At 48.4% G+C, this 26,407-nt stretch overlaps 1 protein-coding gene across 4 annotated transcripts in view; it reads right to left on the reverse strand.

The window, feature by feature from the left end:
• The window catches only part of col18a1a (collagen type XVIII alpha 1 chain a), a 468,959-nt gene that overhangs the window by 219,902 nt on the left and 222,650 nt on the right, over positions 1-26,407 (reverse strand). For 2 of the 4 annotated variants that reach the window (XM_070876136.1, XM_070876135.1), the window contains exon 1: positions 7,489-8,750. The exons of the other annotated variants lie outside the window; for them this stretch is intronic. In XM_070876136.1, the coding sequence (XP_070732237.1) occupies positions 7,489-8,431 (943 nt within the window). In that variant the 5' untranslated portion in view covers positions 8,432-8,750. Of the gene's footprint in view, positions 1-7,488; positions 8,751-26,407 lie in introns of those variants that run through there. 4 annotated transcript variants of the gene reach the window in all.

Consider the following 26,407-nt stretch of genomic DNA (forward strand, 5'->3'; position numbering starts at 1 on the left):
ACACAGCCCTACACACACACAGAAACACACCCTACAAACACACCACTACACACTCACACCCCTACACAAAAACACACCTACACACACACCACTACACCCCCCCCCACACACACACTCCTCTACACACACCTACATACACACACATTCCCCTACACGCACACCCACACACATACATCCACACACAAACCTACACATACACCCCTACACACATACACACGCAGCCAGACACACACACCCCTACACAGACAGCCCTACACACACAACCCCCCACACACAGCATGACACACATGCCCCTACACACACTAACCTACACACATACACACACAAACCCCTGCACACACACACAAACCCCTAGACACACACACATACACCCTATACACATACACACGCAGTCCTACACACACCCCTACACAGACAGCGCTACACACACATGCCCCTACACACACTGCCCTACATACATACACACACCCCTGCACACACACACCCCTACACACAAAGTCTTACACACACGCCCCCTCCCCCCTCCACACACACACAAACCTCCTACGCACACACACACACTACACATACACAGCCCTACATCCCCACCCCACACCCCCTCCCTACACACACAGCCCTACGCACAATCAAACCCCTACACACACTCGCACACCTCTACACACATCCCCTTACACACATCCCTAAAAACACACACACACACACACAGCCCTACACACACACACTCTCTTATACTCTCTCACACACATACACACACACTGTGCCCTAAACACACACACACAGCCCTACACACACACACTCACTACTACACACACACACCTCCACACACATACACAAACACAGGCACACACTCACAAAACCCAACACAGACACACATCCATACACGCACACACCCTAACACACATATACACCCCTACACACACAAAGACCCCCACACACAAAGACACTCTTACACACACACATACACCCCATCACACACACATGCCTATACACACACCTCTACCACACACTGCACACACACCCCTACACACAGCCACACACACACACACACACACAGCCCTACAACCCCGCCCCACACACACACACCCCTACACGCACCCCCCACATACACATGCCCACACAGACCCCAACACACACTCACACCTCCTACACACACCCCTACACACACACCCTTACATACACATACACATCCCAACACATCCCCCAAACACAGCCCTACACACACACACACACATACACACACACACATCCCTTAACCGCCCCCACACACACACCCCTACAAACACACACACACATACACACACACACCTTACAGCCCCACACACCTTACACACACACAGCTCTACTCCCCCACCCTACACACACCCCTACAACCCCACACACACACCCATACACCCCCACACACCCCTACACACACACGCACACCCCTACACACACACGCACACCCCTACACACACAAAATCCAACACACGCACACTACCCTACACACACACCTGCACACATCCATATACACACACATCCCTAAACATACACATACAGCCCGACACACACAAATACACCCCTAGACACACACACACACGCCTATACTCACACCTCTACACACACTACACACAAACATCCTAAACACACCCTTACACACACACCTCTACGTGCACACACACCCCTACACACAAACCCTTCACACACCATTACACACTCACACCCACTTACACACATCCCTACACACAGACCCACACACATACCCCTACACACGCACCCCTACACACGCATACACACCTCTACACACACCCCCCCCAAACACAGCCCTACACACACACACACCCCTACACACAAAACTCTACACACCCACACACACCCCTACACACCCCCCCCACACAGCCCTACACACACACACACCCACACACTCCTACATACACACACCTACACACATGCACCTTACACACAGCCCCACACCTTACTCACACACAGCTCTACACCCCTGCCCTACACACATCCATACACACACATACACCCCGACACGCACAAATAAACCACTACACACACGCACATGCCTAAACACACACCTCTACATACACTACACACAAACATCCTAAACACACCCTTACACACACACCTCTACATGCATACACACACCCCGACACACAAACCCTTACACACAAACACACACACCTCTACACAATCACACCCCTCCACATACACACCCCTGCACACACTCACCCAAACACAGCCCCACCACACAAACACAGGCACAATACACACACCACTACACACACACACACCGCTACACACAATCACAAACAAACAAAACCCAACACAGACACACATCCATACACGCACACACCCCTACACACATATACACCCCTACACACACATACACCCCATCACACACACCCCTACACACACACATGCCTATACACACACCTCTACCACACACACACCCTATATACACTCCTACACACACACACACCCCCATACACAAAAATACAGGCACACACACACCCCTACACACACAGCCACACACACACACCGCCGTACAACCCCGCCCCCCACATACACTCCTACACACACACCTACATGCACTCCCCCCACATACACATGCCCACACAGACCCCAACACACACTCACACATTCCTATACACACACCCCAACACACACACATTCCTACACACACACATACCCCTACACAGCCCTCTACACACATACCCCAAACACAGCCCTATACACACACACCCCTACACACACAACTCTACACACCCACACACAACTCTACACACCCACACACCCCCACACACAACCCTACACACACACCCACACACACACCCAGCTCTACACCCCTGCCCTACACCCCAACACACACACGCCCCTACACACACACATGCACACCCCTACACACATAAAATCCAACACACACACACAGCCCTACACACCTACACACATCCATACACACACACACACACACACCCCGACACACACAAATAAACCCCTACACACACACACACACATGCCTATACACACATCTCTACACATACTACACACAAACATCCTAAACAAACCCTTACACACACACCTCTACATGCACACATACACCCCTACATACAAACATTTAACACAAACACACACCCACACACACCACTAAACACTCACACCCCTACACAAACACACACCTACACCCCCCTGCACACTCACACCTTCCACACACACCCCTACACACACACACACACACACACAAACACCCCACACCCCAAACACAGCCCGACACACACAACCCTACACATACACCCCTACACACACACACCCATAGCCGTACATACACACACACACCTACACCCCCCACCCATACATTCACCCATAAACATACACACTGACATACACACACACACAAAACCCAACACAAATACACACACACATCTATACATGTGCACACCCCTACACACACACACACCCCTACACACACACACAGCCACACACAACAAACACACACACACACATACAATTACACGCATAAACCCCTACACGCACACATACACACCTAGACACACACAAACACACACCCCTACACACAAACATGCCTATACACACACTGCACACACACACCGACACATATGCACACCCACACACCTCTACACATCCCTACACCCCACCTCCCCCCAAACACACCCCTACACACACTGCCCTACACCCCCCCACCTACACACCCCCATCCACAACCCCCTCAACCCACACACACCCCCTACACACACACTGCCTACACCACCCCCCACACACACACCCCTACACCCTCCCCACACACACCCCTACACACCCACGCACCCACACACACACACACCCGTAAACACCCCCCCCCACACACACACCCCTATCCCTACAACCCCCCCGCGCACACACCCCCCTACACATCCCCCACACACACAGCCCCACACACACTCGCCCACACACACCCCCCCACACAGCCCTACACACACACACACAACCCTACTCACAACCCCACACACACACACATCCCCATGCCCCCCCCCCAACAACCCCCCCCACACACACACATACACACACCCACCCCGACACACACACCCCTACACATCCCTACAACCCCCCCACACACACACAACCCTACACACACACATCCCTACACCCCCCCCCCACACCCTACACACACACTGCCCTTCACCTCCCCCCATACACACACAGTCCCACACACACACAGCCCCACACGCACACACCCCTACACCCCCCCACACACACCTCTACATCCCCCCACACACACACCTACATCCCCCCCACACACACACCCCTACATCCCCCCCCACACACACCCCTACATCCCCCCACACACACCTCTACACCACCCCCCCACACACACATCCCCACCACTGCCCCCCACACACACACCACTACACCCCCCCACACCCCATCCAAACACTACCCCCCCACACACACACACACCCCTACACACATATACCCCTACAACCTCCCCCCCACACACACACCCCCAAACACACCCCCCACATACACACCCCTGCACACTCACACCTACACACACACACACATGCCTATACACACACCTCTACACACACTGCGCGCACACACCGTACACACACCCACCCACACACCCACATCCCTACACACACACCCCTACCCACACACACACACACTCCCTCCCCCCACGTTCTCCCCCTCCCCCCACACACACACTCCCTCCCCCCCCCACACTCTCCCCCTACCCCCCCACACAAACTCCCTCCTCCCCACACACACACTCCCTCCCCCCACACACACACACTCCCTCCCCCCACACACACACACTCCCTCCCCCCACACACACACTCCCTCCCCCCACACACACACTCCCTCCCCCACCCACACACTCCCTCCCCCACCCACACACTCCCTCCCCCACCCACACACTCCCTCCCCCACCCACACACACTCTCCCCCACACCCCTCCCCCCCACACTCCCCCTCCCCCCACACTCCCCCTCCCCGACACTCCTACCCCCCCATACCCCACACTCCCCCCCCCCCCACCCCACACACTCCCCCCGCACATCCACCCCCCACACACACACACCCACACTTCCCCCCCCACATCCCCCCCTACACACACCCTCCCACACTCCCCCCCCAAATACACATCCCTCCCACACACACACCCTCCCACACTCCCCCCCCAAATACACATCCCTCCCACACACACACCCCCCCACGCACACACCCACACACACCCATCCCCCCAACCCCCCCACACACACCCACACACCCCCCCCACACACACTCCCCGCCCCACACACACACACACACACACACACACCCCTCCCCATACACACACACACCCACATCCACACACACACACCCCTACACACACACATAACCACATCCTCCCCCCCCCCACACACACACACACCCACATCCACACACACACACACCCACCCCACACTCACACGACCCCCCACACACCCACCTCCAACATAGCCTTCACTAATAAACAAACGGGACATATGCTCGTTCGGTATCACTGGTCCTGACTTTTTAAAGAACTGGTTTGAACAAGCACGTTCAGCAAGTTTAATAACAAATTGTCAGCATCAATTAAAATTGAAATGGAATTCAGAAGAGAACTCTGTTATACCAATCAACTTTAAGACTATAAACATAGTGACACATACACACACACACAGACACAAGCATTATGTTCAGATTTGACCAATAAACAAAACTTTTCTTAAACCCAGTAATATTTTCTCGAGCCGCCAGTTTGCGATCAGCTCCGACTGGCTGCAGCAAGTGCAGTCCAGGCACGACCCACCAGGGGCAGCTCAAGTGCAGAAGGACATTCAAACTGAGTTAAACGCTTCAGAGTTAGAAAGCCGTGAGAGGGTCTTGGTGGTACTGAGCCGGTCCACCTGGCACCACTGCTGCCATGATCTGGGCAATCACAAGTGACTATAAGTGAAGAATGCACTTTCCATTCCATGTCTGAGATCATTCCCGATTACAGTGCTTACTTACACCCACCCATCACCCCTGTGCTCGCTGACCGACATTGTCTCCATTTTAAAATTCTCATCCTTGTGTTTAACTCCCTCCCTATCTCTGTAACCTCCTCCAGCCCTATAACCCTCAGAGGTCTCTGTGCTCCTCCAATTCTGGTCTCTTGCGAATCTCCAATTTTATTCAGCCACCATTAGTAGTCGTACCTTCAGCTGCCTGGACCCTAAGTTGTGGAGCCTCTCCCTAAACCTCTCCCCTCTCTACTTCTCTCTCCTCCTTCAAGACACTCCTTAAGACCTACCTCTTTGACCAAGCTTTTGGTTATCTGTCCGAATATCTCATATGGCTAGGTGTCAAATATGTCTTTAATAACATTCTTGTGGAGCCCCTGAGAATGTTTTACTACATTAAAGGCACTGTACAAATGAAAGCTATCGTTGAGTGCAACTTTCAAAACACCTTAGCACGCGCTTAAAAGCGTTTTTCTGATACGACGGTACCTTGTGTCTCACCTCAGAGTCCTATGCATTGGCTGAAGGGAGGGTGGGGGGTTGTTTGTATTTGTTAGTTTACCTCTGCTAACAGTGAGAGATAGGCACCCATCCCCCTCCTCTTCGTCAGGGAGAGGGTGGCAGGGTAGGTGGAGACCCCCGCCCGCTAACTCGGTCCAGCAGTCATCCCGTACGGCCTCGCAGTACCCGCGGCAGGGCGGCAGGCGCGTGGGGGAGTCGCACCTCGACGCGAGCAGCAGACAGAAGAAAGGTTCCAGATCGCGGTGGCAGCGGGAGGGCAGGAGCGCCCCCCAACCACGCATGGCGTCCTCGATCTCTGCCACGCTGGCCTGGTTGAGGTGGTTCGGGAGCCGGATGCCCCCGTAGCCCAGTCTGCGGCAGAAATTCAAGGCAGGAGGCAGCGGAGTGCAGTCAGAGAGCCCAGGAGATCCGGACCCAGGCACAGTCCAGTTACCCTGACGCAGAGAAACACCACCCTGCCAACCTGGATCAGAAGCCTTAGTAGGGGTTAGTAAATCTAGTTTAGCTTCTACAGCAACAGCAGCAGAGAGACCCAGCACACCATTAGTCGCATTCTGATTAAACACCAGGTTATTAGTTCGGCTTAAATTATCCAGCACTATCCCATCATGCTTAGAGAAATCAGTGGCACTCGAAACGCTGAGAGGTGATTGGCCATCACTTGAGTTCCCACTCTTCCCGGCCGCCATTTTGTGGCTACGTTCTAGAGCATCATGGGATAGTTGATTAGTCAAAGTCCCCGCCATTTGCAGTTGGGCGGCTTCATGCATTCGGTCATCTGTCTGCGAGGCCTGCGAGCGACCAGTCGATAAAGGTTCTCTGCCTGCCAGGGTGACATTCGTAACTTCCCCATTCTCCTTCCGCTGCTCAGGCCAGGTGCCCCAACCGGACGCCCCGCCCGTGACAAACCCGCCTCTCCTCAAATTAATGTGCTGCCGTTTATCGGATGGTGGGACCTTCCTAAGGTTGCTACCTGCACATCGAAAGCCACAGGGTCGCTTTGAGAAGGATGCAGCCATAGGATCGCTGACCAACTCTGGCCGTTGAGTAGCCACTGTTGTGGTAAACCAGGAGGATGAGGAGATGATGGATGAGGAGGAGTTGGATGAGGGAGAGGAGTGGGAGGAGGATGAGATGGAGGATAAGCTAGAGGAGGAGGTGGAATTGAAGGAGGAGGTGGAGATGGAGGAGGAGGAGGAAGAGGACGTTGATGGTTCTCCTGCAGTGAAAGCCTGGCTTGCAGGTGAAGCTGTTGTCACCACGTTCACTGTCCCATTGCTGGTGGCTGCAGTAGACTCTGACGGTGTGCTCGCCTTTATAGCTACAGTCCTCATTTGGTCTGGAGTTGAACTCGTTGCTGAAGAATCATCTTCTGCTGTCCTTCCCAAGGTCGCTGTTGCAAGTGGCGTCTCCGGTTTGCCCGTTGCATTTGGTCTTCTGTCCCAGGACCGAAGCAAATTCTGAACACCTTCTGCCACATCCAGTATCTTAGCACCAACGCCAGCGATGTTCTCCTCTTGCCCGTCTGCTCCCGCCTTGGGGGTGTCCGAGGTAGTCGTTGTAGCATTGGTGGTTACCAGAGGAGATGAGGTCGTCACCCCGTTTCCCCCCAACAAGCTCCAAGAGTCTTTCTGAAGTCCCACTTTCTGCGTTTCAGCTGTGGTTTGGAGAGGTTCAGCAGTAGGTTGACCCGTTCCAAAGTTGTCCACTCCGGGTTCGACAGAACGGTCGCTTCCTGTGCCGTACCGATCGGCGGAGGGGGAGGTGACTGTCAGCAGCGTGAGAGCAGGCAGTGTCGGGCCCAGAGACGTCGTCACCTTCTTCGCTTTACCTCCAAACCAATTCCACCAGCACCGAGCATCAGGGATAGCTACCCACACGAGGCAAATCACCACCAGCTTGCCCGTTGCACTCATTCCAGCAGTCAGACAAACCTCGCAATACTGAATGTGCTCAGAGTCCCGGTGTTAATATTCACATGCCCCACAGTGAACACACACACACATGCCCTTCGTACCAATAAAAAACAGAGGAGGTAGGGCTAGATATGTTTCAATGTCAGTCTCCTCTTCATTGGCTCCCTGCAGTCAACGCTCCTTGGGCAAGGTTAATGAGTTTGAAACGGAGCTGGGTTCGAGTCAGTCAATTCCACACAGAATCAGCTCAGCAAAATTTCTCTGCTACTATGGATCTGGCTGCGATCCCAAAGACAATTAGGAATACCTTCCCCTCTCTCTTGTCTCTGCATCTGTTCCCAGACTGAATTCTTTGCTAAAACTTGCAGCCAATCTGGCTCGAAATCTCTGAGAGGTCCTCCTCTTCGCTCAGCTCATACCCCTCCCCTTTGCCCTCCACGCCTCCTTAGAATTAACTTTCTCCTTTACACTTCAGACTTCAAAAGCCAAGCCCCTCCCATTGCATTATTAACCCACTGCTCCCTGTGCTCGCCTTCCTTCAGACAAACCAGCTCCCTGTCTTTAAGCTCTCACTGTGGCAAACATTCTGTTTATAAAAAGATAACACACAAAGCTCTCTGCACCCACTTCACTCTGTAATGCCCAGTTCATTTCCACTGCCAACTGGGTGTCGCACACGCGTGGGCCTCGAGCGCACACTTCAAAGTGTTCCCGTAACACATTTATGTGCATTATTAAATGTCACCAAATACAGCAATCTGCTTATCAATCATTATTTTTTTTAAAGAAAGATTTACATTTAGAGGTGACTTCCATGACTTCAGCATGTCCTAAAACACTTTACCCCAATGAATTACTTCAGGAGTGTCATCAGTGTTGTAATGTAGGAAAGGCAGCAGCCACTTTGCGCACAGCAAGCTCCCACAAACAGCAATGTGAGAGTGACCAGATAATCTGCTTTAGTGATGCTGGTTGACGGATAAATATTGGCCAGGACACCAGGGGGAACTCCCCTGTTCTTCTTCGAAAAAAACTTTCTTCTCTTAAACAAATAAAATACAGTTTGCTTGTACCTGTAGTTAAAATTCAGCTACAGCTCCTAATGTTAGTTTTAGGAAAGGGCTTGGACCTGGAGAGAGAGAGAGAGAGAGAGAGAGAGAGTGGGGCGGGGGGGGGGGGAGGGGGGGCACACCGATCTGGAAAAGAAATGCAAAAAGACCAATTGTCTTCCACAGAAATATATTTTTAAACACATCATGGACTCCTCTGATGAGCTTCTGGGTTTTTCTTTTTCTTTTCTATATCAGTAAGTAACATTTAGCATTGTTGTTGCCAATTTAAGGGTTAATTTATGGCAGGACAGCTCAGACACGTGTTATGCTCCTCCTGTGCTATGTGGGAAGTCAGGGACGCTTCCGATGTCCCTGATGACTATGTGTGCGGGAAGTGCATCTGCCTCCAGCTCCTGACGGACCGCATTGCGGCCCTGGAGCTGCGGGCGGATGAACTCTCGAGCATCCACGATGCTGAGAATGACGTGAATAGCACGTTTAGTGAGTTGGTCTTACCGCAGGTAAAGGGTACGCAGCCAGATAGGGAATGGATGACCAACAGGAAGAGCAATACAAGGAAGGTAGTGCAGGGGTCCCCTGCAGTCATCCCCCTGCAAAACAGATACACCGCTTTGGGTACTGTTGAGGGAGATGACTCATCAGGGGAGGGCAGCAGCAGCCAAGTTCATGGCACCGTGGGTGGCTCTGCTGCACAGGAGGGCAGGAAAAAGAGCGGGAGAGCAATAGTGATGGGGGATTCGATTGTAAGGGGAATAGATAGGTGTTTCTGCGGCCGCAACCAAGACTCCAGGATGGTATGTTGCCTCCCTGGTGCAAGGGTCAAGGATGTCTTGGAGTGGGTGCAGGGCATTCTGAAAAGGGAGGGTGAACAGCCAGTTGTCGTGGTGCATATAGGTAGCAATGATATAGGTAAAAAACGGGATGAGGTCCTATGAGATGAATTTAGGGAGCTACGAGCTAAATTAAAAAGTAGGACCTCAAAAGTAGTAAGCTCAGGATTACTACCAGTGCCACGTGCTAGTCAAAGTAGGAATCGCAGGATAGCTTAGATGAATGCGTGGCTTGAGCAGTGGTGTGGAAGGGAGGGATTCAAATTCCTGAGACATTGGAACCGGTTCTGGGGGAGGTGGGACCAGTACAAACCGGACGGTCTGCACCTGGGCAGGACCGGAACCAATGTCCTAGGGGGAGTGTTTGCTAGTGTTGTTGGGGAGAAGTTAAACTAATATGGCAGGGGGATGGGAACCTATGCAGGGAGACAGAGGGAAATAGAATATGGGCAGAAGCAAAAAATAGAAAGAAGAAAAGTAAAAGTGGAGGGCAGAGAAACCAAAAGCAAAAAGCAAATAGGGCCACATTACAGCAAAATTCTAAAAGGGCAAAGTATGTTACAAAGACAAACCTGAAGGCTCTGTGCCTCAATGCGAGGGGTATTCGGAATAAGGTAGACGAATTAACTGCGCAGATAGCAGTTAACGGGTATGATGTAATTGGCATCACGGAGACATGGCTCCAGGGTGACTAAGGCTAGGAACTCAACATCCAGGGGTATTCAACATTTAGGAAGGGTAGACAGAAAGGAAAAGGAGGCGGGGTGGCATTTCTGGTTTTAAGAGGAAATTAATGCAATAGTAAGAAAGGACATTAGCTTGGATGATATGGAATCGGTATGGGTGGAGCTACGGAATACCAAAGGGCAGAAAACGCTTGTGGGAGTTGTGTACAGACCACCAAACAGTAGTAATAAGGTTAGGGACAGCATCAAACAAGAAATTAGGGATGCATGCAATAAAGGTACAGCAGTTATCATGGGTGACTTTAATCTACATATAGATTGGGCTAACCAAACTTGTAGCAGTACAGTGGAGGAGGATTTACTGGAGTGTATTAGGGATGGTTTTAATTAAGAGGGGAAAAATAGAATACGATAAGAAGCTTGCCGGGAACATAAAAACTGACTGCAAAAGCTTCTATAGATATGTGAAGAGAAAAAGATTAGTGAAGACAAACGTAGGTCCGTTGCAGTTGGATTCAGGTGAATTTATAATGGGGAACAAAGAAATGGCAGACCAATTGAACAAATACTTTGGTTCTTTCTTCAAGAAGGAAGACACAAATAACCTTCCGGAAGTACTAGGGGACTGAGGGCCGAGTGAGAAGGAGGAACTGAAGGATATCCTTATTAAGCGGGGAATTCTGTTAGGGAAATTGATGGGATTGAGGGCCAATAAATCCCTGGGGTCTGATTGTCTGCATCCCAGAGTACTGAAGGAAGTGGCCCTAGAAATAGTGGATGCATTGGTGATCATTTTCCAACAGTCTATCGACTCGGGATCAGTTCCTATGGACTGGAGGGTACCTAATGTAACACCACTTTTTAAAAAGGGAGGGAGAGAGAAAGCGGGTAACAATCGACCGGTTAGCCTGATATCAGTAGTGGGGAAAATGTTGGAATCAATTATTAAGAATGAAATAGCAGCGCATTTGGAAAGCAGTGATAGGATCGGTCCAAGTCAGAATGTATTTATGAAAGGGAAATCATGCTTGACAAATCTTCTGGAACTTTTTGAGGATGTAACTGCGAGAGTGGACAAGGGAGAACCAGTGGATGTGGTGTATTTGGATTTTCAAAAGGCTTTTGACAAGGTCCCACACAAGAGATTGATGTGCAAAATTAAAGCACATGGTATTGGGGGTAATATACTGACGTGGATAGAGAACTGGTTGGCAGACAGGAAGCAGAGAGTCGGGATAAACGGGTCCTTTTCAGAATGGCAGGCAGTGACTAGTGGAGTGCCACAGGGCTCAGTGCTGGGACCCCAGCTCTTTACAATATACATCAATGATTTGGATAAAGGAATTGAGTGTGATATCTTCAAATTTGCAGATGATACTAAACTGGGTGGTGGTGTGAGCTGTGAGGAGGCTGCAGGGTGACTTGGACTAGTTATGTGAGTGGGCAAATGCATGGCAGATGCAGTATAAAGTGGATAAATGTGAGGTTATCCACTTTGGGGGCAAAAACGCGAAGACAGAATATTACCTGAATGGCGGCAGATTAGGAAAACGGGAGGTGCAATGAGACCTGGGTGTCATGGTTCATCAGTCGTTGAAAGTTGGCATGCAGGTACAGCAGGTGGTGAAGAAGGCAAATTGTATGTTGGCCTTCATAGCTAGGGGATTTGAGTATAGGAGCAGGGAGGTCTTACTGCAATTGTACAGGGCCTTGGTGAGGCCTCATCTGGAATATTGTGTTCAGTTTTGGTCTCCAAATCTGAGGAAGGACGTTCTTGCTATTGAGGGAGTGCAGCGAAGGTTCACCAGACTGATTCCTGGGATGGCAGGACCGACATATGAGGAGAGACTGGATCAACTGGGCCTTTATACATTAGAGTTTAGAAGGATGAGAGAGGATCTCATAGAAACATATAAGATTCTGATGGGACAGGACAGGTTAGATGCAGGTAGAATGTTTCCGATGCTAGGGAAGTCCAGAACCAGGGGACACAGTTTTAGGATAAGGGGTAGGCCATTTAGGACTGAGATGAGGAGAAACTTCTTCACTCAGAGAGTTGTTAACCTATGGAATTCCCTGCCGCAGAGAGTTGTTGATGCCAGTTCATTGGATATATTCAAGAGGGAGTTAGAATGGCCCTTACAGCTAAGGGGATCAAGGGGTATGGAGAGAAAGCAGGAAAGGGATATTGAGGGAATGATCAGTCATGATTTTATTGAATAGTGATGCAGGCTCGAAGGGCCGAATGGCCTACTCCTGCACCTATTTCCTATGTTTCTATGGTACTGGGTCATATAGATGTGCTCGCTAATATCAGATTTGATTCTGGCTCCGATCACCCATGGCTCAATGGGTCGCACTCTCACCAGTGAATCAGAAGGTTTGAGTCCCACTCCAGAGACTTCAGCATAATATCCAGGCTAACACTCCAGTGCAGTACTGAAGAAGTGCTGCACTGCCGGAGGTGCTGTCTTTTGAATGAAATATTAAACCAAGATCCCGCCAGCCCTCTCAGATGGATGCATAAGATCGCACGGTAGTATTTCTAAGAAAAGCAGGAGAGTTATCTCTGGTGTCTTGGCTAATATTTAATTCTCTCAACCAACAACACTGAAACAGATTATCTGATTATCCTATCACAGTTTATTATACACTGTTATAATGTGAGAGGGAGGAAAGATGGAGGAGAGAGGGAGGGAAGGGAGAAGAGGGGGAGGAAAGAGATAAAAGACAAAAGTTATAGGAGAGAGAGGAGAAAGGAAAGGAGAGAAGAAACAGATCCATCTAATTTACAAAATCCAAAATTATGGGACATCTAAGTGCTTGGTATTAACTGTAATTTGCTCTCCAGATCTCGCTCAACAAACAAAGAGACTGCAGTCATCACAATAAAAAACAAAACTTTTTCTGCAAATTAAAGGTGCAGTATTGGCGTGCATTTCCCTTCCCCTTACGCCCTGCCCAAACATAGTGATTTGCAAAAAGTTGATTGCAAGCTTGCGTGCCTGCAGGAAATGGTACAATTACTGGAACAGTGAATGGGATGGGTATGTTATGAAACTTAAGCACAGATAGCCCCTGTTGACACCGAACTGAGGCACATCAAACAAGCCTCAACACAGGTTTGATAGGACTGGAAGGATCGCAAGGGGGAATTATTGTGGCTAAGAATGTCTCTTTAAACACTGAAACAGCTCCAAGAATTTAGGGAGCATTTAAAATGAAACGGTTAAGTGTCAACGCCCTTTGGTTTCCCTTTTAATCTCGAAAGTTTTTATTTGTTTGATATTTCCATTGACAAAGTCACCTTCGGTCTTGAGATTCATTGGGCGGGTTTTCAAAGTCAGTTGGTCGAAGGAAAATTAGCCACCCCTTCCTCATGCTCGCCTTCAACTGTGCCCCAGGGAGGCAATGGGGATTCTCCCTGGGGCATCAACTGAATGGATACGGATGAAAAATAAAAATAAAGTTCCCTCTCAAGATGTACACACTAGCATTTAAACCAGATTTCTGCATTCAGCTCCCCCCCCCACCACCAAAAAACTAGGAGAGGACTGAGTCTCTGGACTTTCATTCACAGCAGTGTGAATGTGGCAAGGTAACCCCACTTTTTAAAAAAGGAGGGAGAGAGAAAACAGGGAATTATAGACCGGTCAGCCTGACATCGGTAGTGGGTAAAATGATGGAATCAATTATTAAGGATGTCATAGCAGTGCATTTGGAAAGAGGTAATATGATAGGTCAAAGTCAGCATGGATTTGTGAAAGGGAAATCATGCTTGACAAATCTTCTGGAATTTTTTGAGGATGTTTCCAGTAGAGTGGACAAGGGAGAACCAGTTGATGTGGTATATTTGGACTTTCAGAAGGCTTTCGACAAGGTCCCACACAAGAGATTAATGTGCAAAGTTAAAGCACATGGGATTGGGGGTAGTTTGCTGACATGGATTGAGAACTGGTTGTCAGACAGGAAGCAAAGAGTAGGAGTAAATGGGTACTTTTCAGAATGGCAGGCAGTGACTAGTGGGGTACCGCAAGGTTCTGTGCTGGGGCCCCAGCTGTTTACATTGTACATTAATGATTTAGACGAGGGGATTAAATGTAGTATCTCCAAATTTGCGGATGACACTAAGTTGTGTGGCAGTGTGAGCTGCAAGGAGGATTCTATGAGGCTGCAGAGCGACTTGGATAGGTTAGGTGAGTGGGCAAATGCATGGCAGATGAAGTATAACGTGGATAAATGTGAGGTTATCCACTTTGGTGGTAAAAACAGAGAGACAGACTATTATCTGAATGGTGACAGATTAGGAAAAGGGGAGGTGCAAAGAGACCTGGGTGTCATGGTACATCAGTCATTGAAGGTTGGCATGCAGGTACAGCAGGCGGTTAAGAAAGCAAATGGCATGTTGGCCTTCATAGCGAGGGGATTTGAGTACAGGGGCAGGGAGGTGTTGCTACAATTGTACAGGGCCTTGGTGAGGCCACACCTGGAGTATTGTGTACAGTTTTGGTCTCCTAACCTGAGGAAGGACATTCTTGCTATTGAGGGAGTGCAGCGAAAGTTCACCAGACTGATTCCCGGGATGGCGGGACTGACCTATCAAGAAAGACTGGATCAACTGGGCTTGTATTCACTGGAGTTCAGAAGAATGAGAGGGAACCTCATAGAAACGTTTAAAATTCTGACGGGGTTAGACAGGTTAGATGCAGGAAGAATGTTCCCAATGTTGGGGAAGTCCAGAACCAGGGGACACAGTCTAAGGATAAGGGGGAAGCCATTTAGGACCGAGATGAGGAGGAATTTCTTCACCCAGAGAGTGGTGAACCTGTGGAATTCTCTACCACAGAAAGTTGTTGAGGCCAATTCACTAAATATATTAAAAAAGGAGTTAGATGAAGTCCTTACTACTAGGGGAATCAAGGGGTATGGTGAGAAAGCAGGAAGGGGGTACTGAAGTTGCATGTTCAGGCTAGAAGGGCCGAATGGCCTACTCCTGCACCTATTTTCTATGTTTCTATGTCTATCAGCCATGGCTCAGTGGCTGGCATGCTTGCCTCAGGTCACAATCTGATTCCTCATTTCAGATATTTCATTCTGTTGGCCAGCGTGTTTCTTGGACACACAAGGTCCTTTCTGTGATACCACTCCCCTCCAAATGGTCACTCTCAGAGCAGCAGCCTCTTGCAGTTACCCCTTATTATTTCAAAACAGTCTTGCCGTAAATGCAAAGGGTCGCAATGTTTTTTTTAATTATTCATTCACGGGATTGCCCATCCCTAATTGCCCATGAGAAGCTGGTTGTGAGCTGCTGCCTTCGTGAACCACTGCAGTCCGTGTGATGAAGATACTGCCACAGTGTTGTTGGGGAGCTATACTTCGTTGTAGCGGTTTGATACAACTGAGTGGCGTGCTGGGCCATGTCAGAGGGCACTTAAGAGTCAACCATTGCTGTGGGTCTGGAGTCATGTATAGGCCAGACCAGGTAAGGACAGCAGATTTTGTTTTCTGAAGGACATAGTGAACCAATTGGGTTTTTACGACAACCCGGTAGTTTCATGGTCACCATTACCGACATCAGCTTTCTATTCCTGATTTAGTTAATTGTGGCACTTCCTGTTCCCCCTGATCTATTGACTAATATTTCCACATAAAATGTTCAAATGATTCTACATACTGGGAAATGATGGTCGCACTTCTGAGGTGTTGAATAAGAAAGCGAAATCGAAGCCCCTGAAGTGCGTACGATGTCGTATATATGGACATTAGCAAAGCTTTTGTTAAGTCCCATATGGTAAACTGGTCATGAAGGTTAAAGCCCATGGGATCCAGGGCAAAGTGTTAAGTCGGATCCAAAATTGGCTTGGAGGTAGGAAGCAAAGGGTATTGATTGATGGATGTTTTTGTGACCGGAAGGATGTTTCCAGTGGGGTTCCATAGGGCTCAGTACTGGGTCCCTTGCTTTTTGTGGTATATATCAACAATTTAGATTTGAATATAGGGAGTATGATTAAGAAGTTTGCAGATGACACTAAAATTGGCCGTGTGGTTGATAATGAAGAGGAAAGTCATGGTCAGGTGGGCAGAGCAGTGGCAAATGGAATTTAATTCAGAGAAGTTTGAGGTGATGCACTTTGGGAGGGCTACTAAGGAAAGGTTATACACATTAAGCGGTGGGCCACTTAATAGTGTAGATGAACAAAGGGACTTTGGAGTGCTTGTCCACAGATCCCTGAAAGTAGCAGGCCAGGTGGATAAAGTGGTTAAAAAGGCATACGGAATGTTTGCCGTTATTGGCCGAGGCATAAAATATAAGAGCAGGGAGGTTATGCTGAAATTGTATAAAATTTGGTTAGGCCACAGCTTGAGTACTGCGTGCAGTTCTGGTCGCCATATTATAGGAAGGACGTGATTGCACTAGAGAGGGTGGCGAGGAGATTTACTAAGATGCTGCCTGGAATGGAGAATCTTAGTTATGAGGACAGATTGGATAGGCTGGGTTTGTTCTCATTGGAGCAGAGGAGTTTGGAAGGAGACCTCATTGAGGTGTACAAAATATTGAGGGGCCTGGACATGGTGGATAGTAAGGATCTATTTCCATTGGTGGAGGGATCTATAATGAGGGGGCATAGTTTTAAGGTGGTTGGTTTAGAGGGGATTTGAGGTGGGGCTTCTTTACGCAGAGGGTTTTGGGGATCTGAAACTTGTTGCCTGGAAGAGTGGTGGATGCTGAAACCCTCACCACTTTTAAGAGATGGTTGGATGTGCACTTAAGGTTATCCAGTGGATGTGGTGTATTTGGACTTTCAAAAGGCTTTTGACAAGGTCCCACACAAGAGATTAGTGTGCAAATTTAAAGCACATTTTATTGGGGGTAATGTATTCATATGGATAGAGAACTGGTTGGCAGACAGGAAGCAAAGAGTAGGAATAAACGGGTCCTTTTCAGAATGGCAGGCAGTGACTAGTGGGGTACCGCAAGGTTCAGTGCTGGGACCCCAGCTACTTACAATATACATTAATGATTTGGACGAAGGAATTGAATGTAATATCTCCAAGTTTGCAGATGACACTAAGCAGGGTGGCAGTGTGAGCTGTGAGGAGGATGCTAAGAGGCTGCAGGGTGACTTGGACAGGTTAGGTGAGTGGGCAAATGCATGGCAGATGCAGTATAAAGTGGATAAATGTGAGGTTATCCACTTTGGTGGCAAAAACAGGAAGGCAGAATATTATCTGAATGGTGAGATTAGGAAAAGGGGAGGTGCAACGAGACCTGGGTGTCATGGTACATCAGTCATTGAAAGTTGGCATGCAGGTACAGCAGGCGCTGAAGAGGGCAAATGGCATGTTGGCCTTCATAGCTAGGGGATTTGAGTATAAGAGCAGGGAGGTCTTGCTGCAGTTGTACAGGGCCTTGGTGAGGCCACACCTTGAATATTGTGTACAGTTTTGGTCTCCTAATCTGAGGAAGGACGTTCTTGCTATTGAAGGTTCACCAGACTGATTCCCGGGATGGCAGGACTGAAATATGAAGAAAGACTGGATCAACTAGGAATTTAGAAGAATGAGAGGGGACCTTATAGAAACATAAAATTCTGACGGGATTGGACAGGTTAGATGCAGGAAGGATGTTGCCGATGTTGGGGAAGTCCAGAACCATTGGTCACAGTCTAAGAATAAGCAGTAAGCCATTTAGGACCGAGATGAGGAGAAACTTCTTCGCTCAGAGAATTGTGAACCTATGGAATTCTCTACCACAGAAAGTTGTTGAGGCCAGTTCATTAGATATATTCAAAAGGGAGTTAGATGTGGCCCTTATAGCTAAAGGGATCAAGGGGTATGGAGAGAAAGCAGGAATGTGGTACTGAAGTTGCATGATCAGCCATGATCATATTGAATGGTGGTGCAGGCTCGAAGGGCCGAATGGCCTCCTCCTGCAAAAAATTTCTGTATTTCTATGTTTAAAGTGTCATAACCTGCAGGGTTCCGGACCTAGAGCTGGTAATTGGGATTAGACTGGATGACCTTTTGTTGGACGGAGCAGATATAATGGTAAGTACTGCAGGGAATAGAATACAGCCAGAGTGATTTCCTGGATTCGTTTCAATTGGCTCGATGGGTGGGAGAAGAATTTTCCCAGATTTTTTCTCCCGAAATTGGCCTGGGTTTTTAATCTGGTTTTTGCCTCTCTCAGGAGATCACATGGCTCCGGTTGGGGTGGAGTAGAATGTTTTAGTATAACGGGTGTCGCAGTAGTGGTGAGGCAGATTGGTTGGCCTGGGTGCTCTTTGCCTTTCAGTCATTTATATGTTTCACAGATTTATATGTAATCTTTAGTGCTGCTGACCAAGAGCCGTGTGGCTCTTTGTCGGCCAACGCGGACATGATGGGCCGGAATGACCTCCTTCTGCGCTGTAAATTTCTATGTTTCTAAGTATAACAGAAGAATATATTATATAGAATTTACAGCACAGAAACAGGACATTCAGCCCAACTGGTCTATGCCGGTGTTTATACTCCACACGAGTCTTCTCCCCCCCTACTTCATCTAACACTATCAACAACCGATGAGACGTTAAACCGAGGCCCCGTCTGCTCTCTCAGGTGGACGTAAAAGATCCCATGGCACTATTTCGAAGAAGAGCAAGGGAGTTATCCCCAGTGTCCTGGCCAATATTTATCCCTCAATCAACATAGCAAAAACAGATTATCTGGTCATTATCACATTACTGTTTGTGGGAGCTTGCTGCACGCAAATTGGCTGCTATGTTTCCTACATTACAACAGTGACAACATTTCAAAAGTACTTCATTTGCTGTAATGCGCTTTGAGACGTCCGGTGTTTGTGAGAGGCAGTATATAAATTCAGGTCTTCTCTTTCTTCTTTCTTACCCTTCTATTCCTTTCCCCCTCGTGTGATTATCTAGCTTCCCCTTAAATGCATCTATGCTATTTACCTCAACCACTTCACGTGGTAACGAGTTCCACATTCTAACCACTCTCTAGGTAAAGAGGTTTCTCCTGAATTCCTTCTTAGATTTATTAATGACTACCTTATATTTATGGCCTCTAGTTCTGGTCTCACCCATAAGTGAAAACATCTCCTCTATGTCTACCCTATTAAATCCTTTGATAATTTTAAAGACCTCTATTAGGTCATCTCTCAGCCTTCATTTTTCGAGAGAAAAGAGCCCCAGTCTGTTCAGTCTTTAACCTTTCAGTTCTATTTTGTAAATCTTTTTTGCACCTTCTCTCGTGCCTCTATATCCTTTTTGTATTATGGAGACAAGAAGTGTGCACAGTACTTTCAGTGTGATCTAACTAAGATTATATATAACCGCGTGTAATACATGGAATTGCATATGAAACCGAATCCATTGCGGAGACAGATCCTCATCGAGCTCTCATTCCTTTCCTTTTTACCTCGAATTATTCTTTTCTTTTTGCTCAGTCGATTGTCTTTGTTTTTTACATTGGAAAGAAGATGGCAAATAAACAGGTGACAAAGCTTAACAACATTTTGCATTTATTCAGCTCTTTAAACATAGTAAAACAGCCCAAGGTGCTTCACAGGCCCAACCATCTTCAGCTGCTTCATCAATGACCTTCTCTCCATCAGAAGGTTAGAAGTGGGGATATTCGCTGATGATTGCACAGTGTTCAGCTCCATTCACAACTCCTCAGATAATGAAGCAGTCCATGCGGCATGCAGCAAGACCGGGATGCCATTCAGACTTGGGCTGATAAGTGACAAGTAAGATTCGTGCCACACAAGTGCCAGGCAATGACCATCTCTCACAAGCGAGAATCTAACCATCTTCCCTTGACATTCAACAGCATTACCATCGTCGAATCCCCCACCATTAACATCCTGGGGGTCACCATTGACCAGAAACTTAATACTGTGGCGACAAGAGCAGGTCAGAGGCTGGGTATTCTGCAATGAGTGTCTCACCTCCTGACTCCCCAAAGCCTTTTCACCACCTACAAGGCACAAGTCAGGAGTGTGATGGAATTCTCTCCACTTGCCTAGATAAGTGCAGCTCCAACAACACTCAAGAAGCTTGACACCATCCAGGATAAAGTAGCCCGCTTGATTGGCACTCCATCCACCACCTTCAACATTCACTCCCTCGACCACTGGCGCACTGTGACTGCAGTATGTACCATCTACAAGATGTACTGCAGCAACTTGTCAAGGCTTCTTCGACAGCACCTCCTAAACCCGCGACCTCTACCACCTTGAAGGACAAGCGCAGCAGGCACATGGGAACATCATCCCCTGCAAGTTCCCCTCCAAGTTACACACCATCCTGACTTGGAAATATATTGCTGTTCCTTCATCGTCACTGGTTCAAAATCCTGGAACTCCCTCCCTAACAGTACATTCACCACAAGGACTACAGTGGTTCAAGAACGCGGCTCACCACCACCTTCTCAAGGGCAATTAGGGATGGCCAATAAATGCTGGCCTTGCCAACGACGCCCATATCCTGGAACGAATAATTTTAAAAAACAGCAACGTTATGCAGACAGCGAGTCACATGAGATATTAGGACAGGTGGCCAAAAGCTTGGTCAAAGAGGTAAGTTTTAAGGAGCGTCTTAAAGGAAGAGCAAGAGGTAGAGAGGTGGAGAGGTTTAGGGAGGGAATTCCAGAGCTGAAGGCTTGGACAATGGACGGCATGGAGAGGATAATGTAATTGGCTAGTTAAATGTAAGGGTCACAAACTGAACGTTTGCAACGGGACCCACCCATCATTCCCATAAGGCAATGCCTCTCCCGAGTGCAGTCTTGCCCCGGGGAGCATCTTTCTCTTGAAAACTGAAGTTAGGGACTTAGCTGGAGCTGGAATCCCCTGTGAATAAATGAATAGATAGTTGGGACTGAGTGAACAGATTGGTTGCAGCTCCAGGCGAATTCCCAACTTTTTTTTGTGGTATACCTGGATCTTTTTTTTCAGGAAAGGAGAGCTTGGGTTTCCTGCCATTTCACAGATTACACAGGTGGCACCATTCCATACAGGGGAAGAAGGAGCCTTGTACAAGCTCCCAACATACCGTCCACATTACAGCACAGAGAGAAAGCAGAAGAGAGGCCAGTTTGCATAGGAAGAGGAAATCCGTGTGCAATTATGAAGGGTTTTCATGGAGTAAACAAGGAGAAACTGTTTCCACTGGCAGGTTGGTCAACAGAGGACACAGATTTAAGATAACTGGCAAAAGAACCAGAGAAGAGATGAAGAGAACGTTTTTGGCGCAGTGAGTTGCTATGATCTGGAATTCACTGCCTGAAAGAGTGAAATTCAATCGCAATTTTCAAAAGTGAATTGGATAAATATGTGAAATGGAAACGTTTGCAGGGCTATGGGGAAAGCGTAGGAGAGTAGAAGTAATTATATAGACCCGAACTGGCACAATGGGCCAAATGGCCTCCTTCTGTGCTATGATATAGAACCTTTAGTGTAGAAAAACGTCCCAAGGTGCTTCACTGAGGCGTAATCAGATATAAATGGACGGCAAGGTAAAGGAGAGGTATTAGGAGTAGTGACCAAAACTTCGTAGGTTTTAGAGCAGTATCGATTTAAATCAGGAAACTAATCTAATAGTTTAGGTTCCATTAAAAAAGGCAGTAACATAATGCATGCAGTGATCTATTAGTGCTTATCTGTGCTCTACCCCACAGAGATTAGTTCCTTGCACCAATACATACAGCCCCCGTCCATTTTTAACCTCCAATTCTACTGGGTTTTTTTCATAGCTCTGTGATGTTTCATCAATGTAGCACAGTAACCCCTGTGCTCGCCGAACTACATTGGTTCCCAGTCCAGCAACGCCTCAAATTTAACATTCTCATCGTAGAGTTCAAATCCTTCCATGGCCTCGTCCATCCCCATCTCTGTAACCTCCGCCAGCCCTACCCCGCACCCGCCTTGCTCTCTGTGCTCCTTTAATTCTGGCCTCTTTTACATCCCTGATTTCCTTCACTCCACCACTGGCAGCTGTGCCTTCAACTGTCTAGGCCCCAAGCTCTGTAATTCCCTGCCTAAACTGCTCCATGCTCCTTAAAAGCTACCTCTTTGACCAAGCTTTTAACCACCTGTCCGTGGGCTAAATTCTCCCCAAGCCTGTTTTCTGGCGTATTGCCAGAGTTACGCATGTTTTTCTAGGCCAGAAATGCGGCAGAATAATTTGCCAAAGTTTCCCCGATGTATAATTTGAATTTTGCGCCGAGCAGCGTGTCCAGTCACCTCGGTGGGTGGAGCTTGCTGTCTGCACCAAAAAACGATGCGCACCTTCTGTGCATGAGCGGAAAAAAAAGTTATGTTTTTGACGTCGTTGCAATGCGCGCGCATGCTCAGTACAGCTTGAATTTGGCAATCAGCCATTTTTAAAGAGCCAGTTGTATGTGCGAATGTTGAGTGCAATTCAAGAAGCAACGCGGTGCAAGGTGTTATGTATGTAAACCTTATTAGTGTGTAAGACTTGCCACCAGGGGGCGCACCTATTGGAGACCCAAGGAACACCTGCACACCCCGGGCAAGCAGGTATAAAATGCAGTCTACCATGCTGCTTCCTCACTCCGGAGTTACATTAAAGAGACCAAGGTCACAACAGTTTGAGCTTACAGTATACAGTCTTGTGGAGTTATTGAACATAACAATTGGCGATGAGTAACAAATCACGAACTTTCAGGTGGTTATGGCTACCATTGGTATTCTTGAGAGATTTGTTGAGGGTGATGATTAGGAAGCTTTCGTTGAGCATCTTCACCAGTACTTCGTGGCCAACGAGCTGGATACAGAAGAGAAAACGTGCGTAACTCTGCAGAGTGATTCTCCTCACCGTTTGTGGGTCCACGATATATGGCCTCATTAAAAATCTGCTAGCATCGACGAAACCAACGGAGAAGACATATACAGAGTTGTGCACGCTGGTTCGGGAACACCTCAAGCCGAAGGTGAGCATCTTAATGGCCAGGAATCGCTTTTACATGCACCATCGCTCCGAGGGCCAGAACGTAGTTAGCTATGTCGCCGACCTAAGACGCCTTGTGAGACCATGCGTATTTGCTGGATTTTTGGGGGAAATGTTGCGGGACTTTTTTGTGCTTGGAATCGGCCACGAGGTCATTCTTTGCAAACTGCTGTCTGCCGAATCCCTAGATCTAAGCAAGGCCATCACGATAGCCCGGGCTTTCATGTCCACGAACGATAACACAAAACAGATATTTTTGCAGCATCGAAGCTCACTAGCAAGTACTGTGCATAAAATAATGCCTTCAGCAAGCAGAACTGTACATGGCAGGGCCTACACGCCTGCAGAGGCCAGACCTAGAATGACTCAGAGTCCACCATTCGTGAATGCGAATCCATTAACACGGTGTTGGCGCTGCGGGGATAATCATCGGGCCCATCAATGTCGATTCAAGCACTATGTGTGCAAAGGCTGCGGAACAATGGGGCACCTCCAGCGAATGTGCAAACGTGCTGCGACTCACTACGTGGCAGAGTCGGCAGAAGATGACCAATCCGGCGCGGATCACGCTGAACGAGTGAGAGAGGCAACTCAACCCGAGGCTGAAGAGGAAGTGTATGGGGTACACACCTTCACCACCAAAAGCTCTCCGATAAAGTTAAAAGTCAAATTAAACGGCATTCCAGTTTCCATGGAATTGGGACACGGGGCGAGTCAGTCAATTATGAGCCAGAAGGCTTTTGAGAAACTGTGGGGCAACAAGGCACAAAGGCCAAAACTACGTCTGATCCACACCAAGCTGCGCACTTACACCAAAAAGCTCATACCAGTCATTGGCAGTGTGGCAGTGAAGGTATCGTACGATAGAGCTGTGCATGATTTACCACTATGGATTGTACCAGGCGATGGCCCAACACTGTTCGGCAGAAGCTGGCTAGGAAAGATCCGATGGAACTGGGACGACATCAAAGCACTGTCTTCGGAGGATGATGCCTCATGCGCTCAAGTGCTAAACAAATTCCTGTCATTATTCGAGCCAGGCATCGGCAACTTCACAGACGCCAAAGTGCAGGTCCATCTAGTCCCTGATGCACGACCCATTCATCACAAGGCCCGAGCGGTTCCATACATGATGCGAGAGAAAGTTGGGATCGAGCTGGACAGACTCCAACGAGTGGGAATCATATCGCCAGTCGAGTTCAACGAGTGGGCCAGTCGAATTGTTCCGGGTTGAAAAGCAATGGGACGGTCAGAATTTGCGGGGACTACAAGGTACCGATCAACCGAGTCTCATTACTTGACCAGTACTCACTACCCAAAGCGGATGACCTGTTCGCAACGCTAGCAGGGGGGAAGTCGTTCACCAAGCTGAATCTAACCTCTGCTTATGTGACAGAGGAACTGGCTGAACCTTCGAAAAAATTGACGTGCATCAACATGCACAAAGGACTGTTCATGTACCACAGATGTCCTTTTGGGATTCGCTCGGCTGCAGCCATCTTCCAGAGGAACATGGAGAGTCTGCTGAAATCAGTTCCGCGCACCGTGGTGTTTCATTACGACATCCTGATCACTGGTCACAACACCACCGAACATTTGCACAACCTGGAAGAGGTTCTAAAGCAACTGGACAGAGTGGAACTCAAGCTGAAACGCTCCAAGTGCGTTTTCCTGGCGCCAGAGGTCGAATTTCTTGGGAGAAAGATTGCGGCGGACAACATCAGACCCACAGACTCCAAGACGGAGGCCATCAAAAATGCACCCAGACCACAGAATGTTGCGGAGCTGCATTCGTTCCTGGGACTACTCAACTATTTTGGTAACTTTCTACCGGGGTTGAGCACTTTTCTGGAACCATTGCATTTATTGCTACGCAAAGGTGACGACTGGGTTTGGGGTAAATCTCAAGAGACAGCATTTCCAACAAGTTCTAACAAGTTACGTTTAGTACTAGCTTGTGATGCATCTTCGTACGGGGTCGGTTATGTGTTACAGCAAGCCAATGTGTCAGGCAAACTGCAACCGGTGGTATATGCGTCCAGAAGTTTATCTCAGGCTGAAAGAGCCTACAGTATGGTCGAGAAAGAAGCATTAGCATGCATATACGGGGTTAAGAAAATGCACCAATACCTATTTGGACGACGGTTCAAGCTCGAAACTGACCACAAGCCGCTCATTTTGTTGTTCTCAGATACAAAGGTATTAACACCAATGCTTCGTCCCACATCCAAAGATGGGCACTAACATTATCTGCGTATGATTATATAATCCGCCACAGACCAGGCACTGAAAACTGTGCTGATGCCCTCAGTCAGCTACCATTGCCCACCACCGGGGTGGAAATAGTGCAACCCGCAGACTTGCTCCTTGTAATGGATGCTTTTGAGAGCGAGGGGGTCACCCGTCACGGCTC

This window comes from Pristiophorus japonicus, chromosome 3 (genome assembly GCF_044704955.1).
Source record: "Pristiophorus japonicus isolate sPriJap1 chromosome 3, sPriJap1.hap1, whole genome shotgun sequence".
NCBI classification, from domain to species: domain Eukaryota; kingdom Metazoa; phylum Chordata; class Chondrichthyes; family Pristiophoridae; genus Pristiophorus; species Pristiophorus japonicus.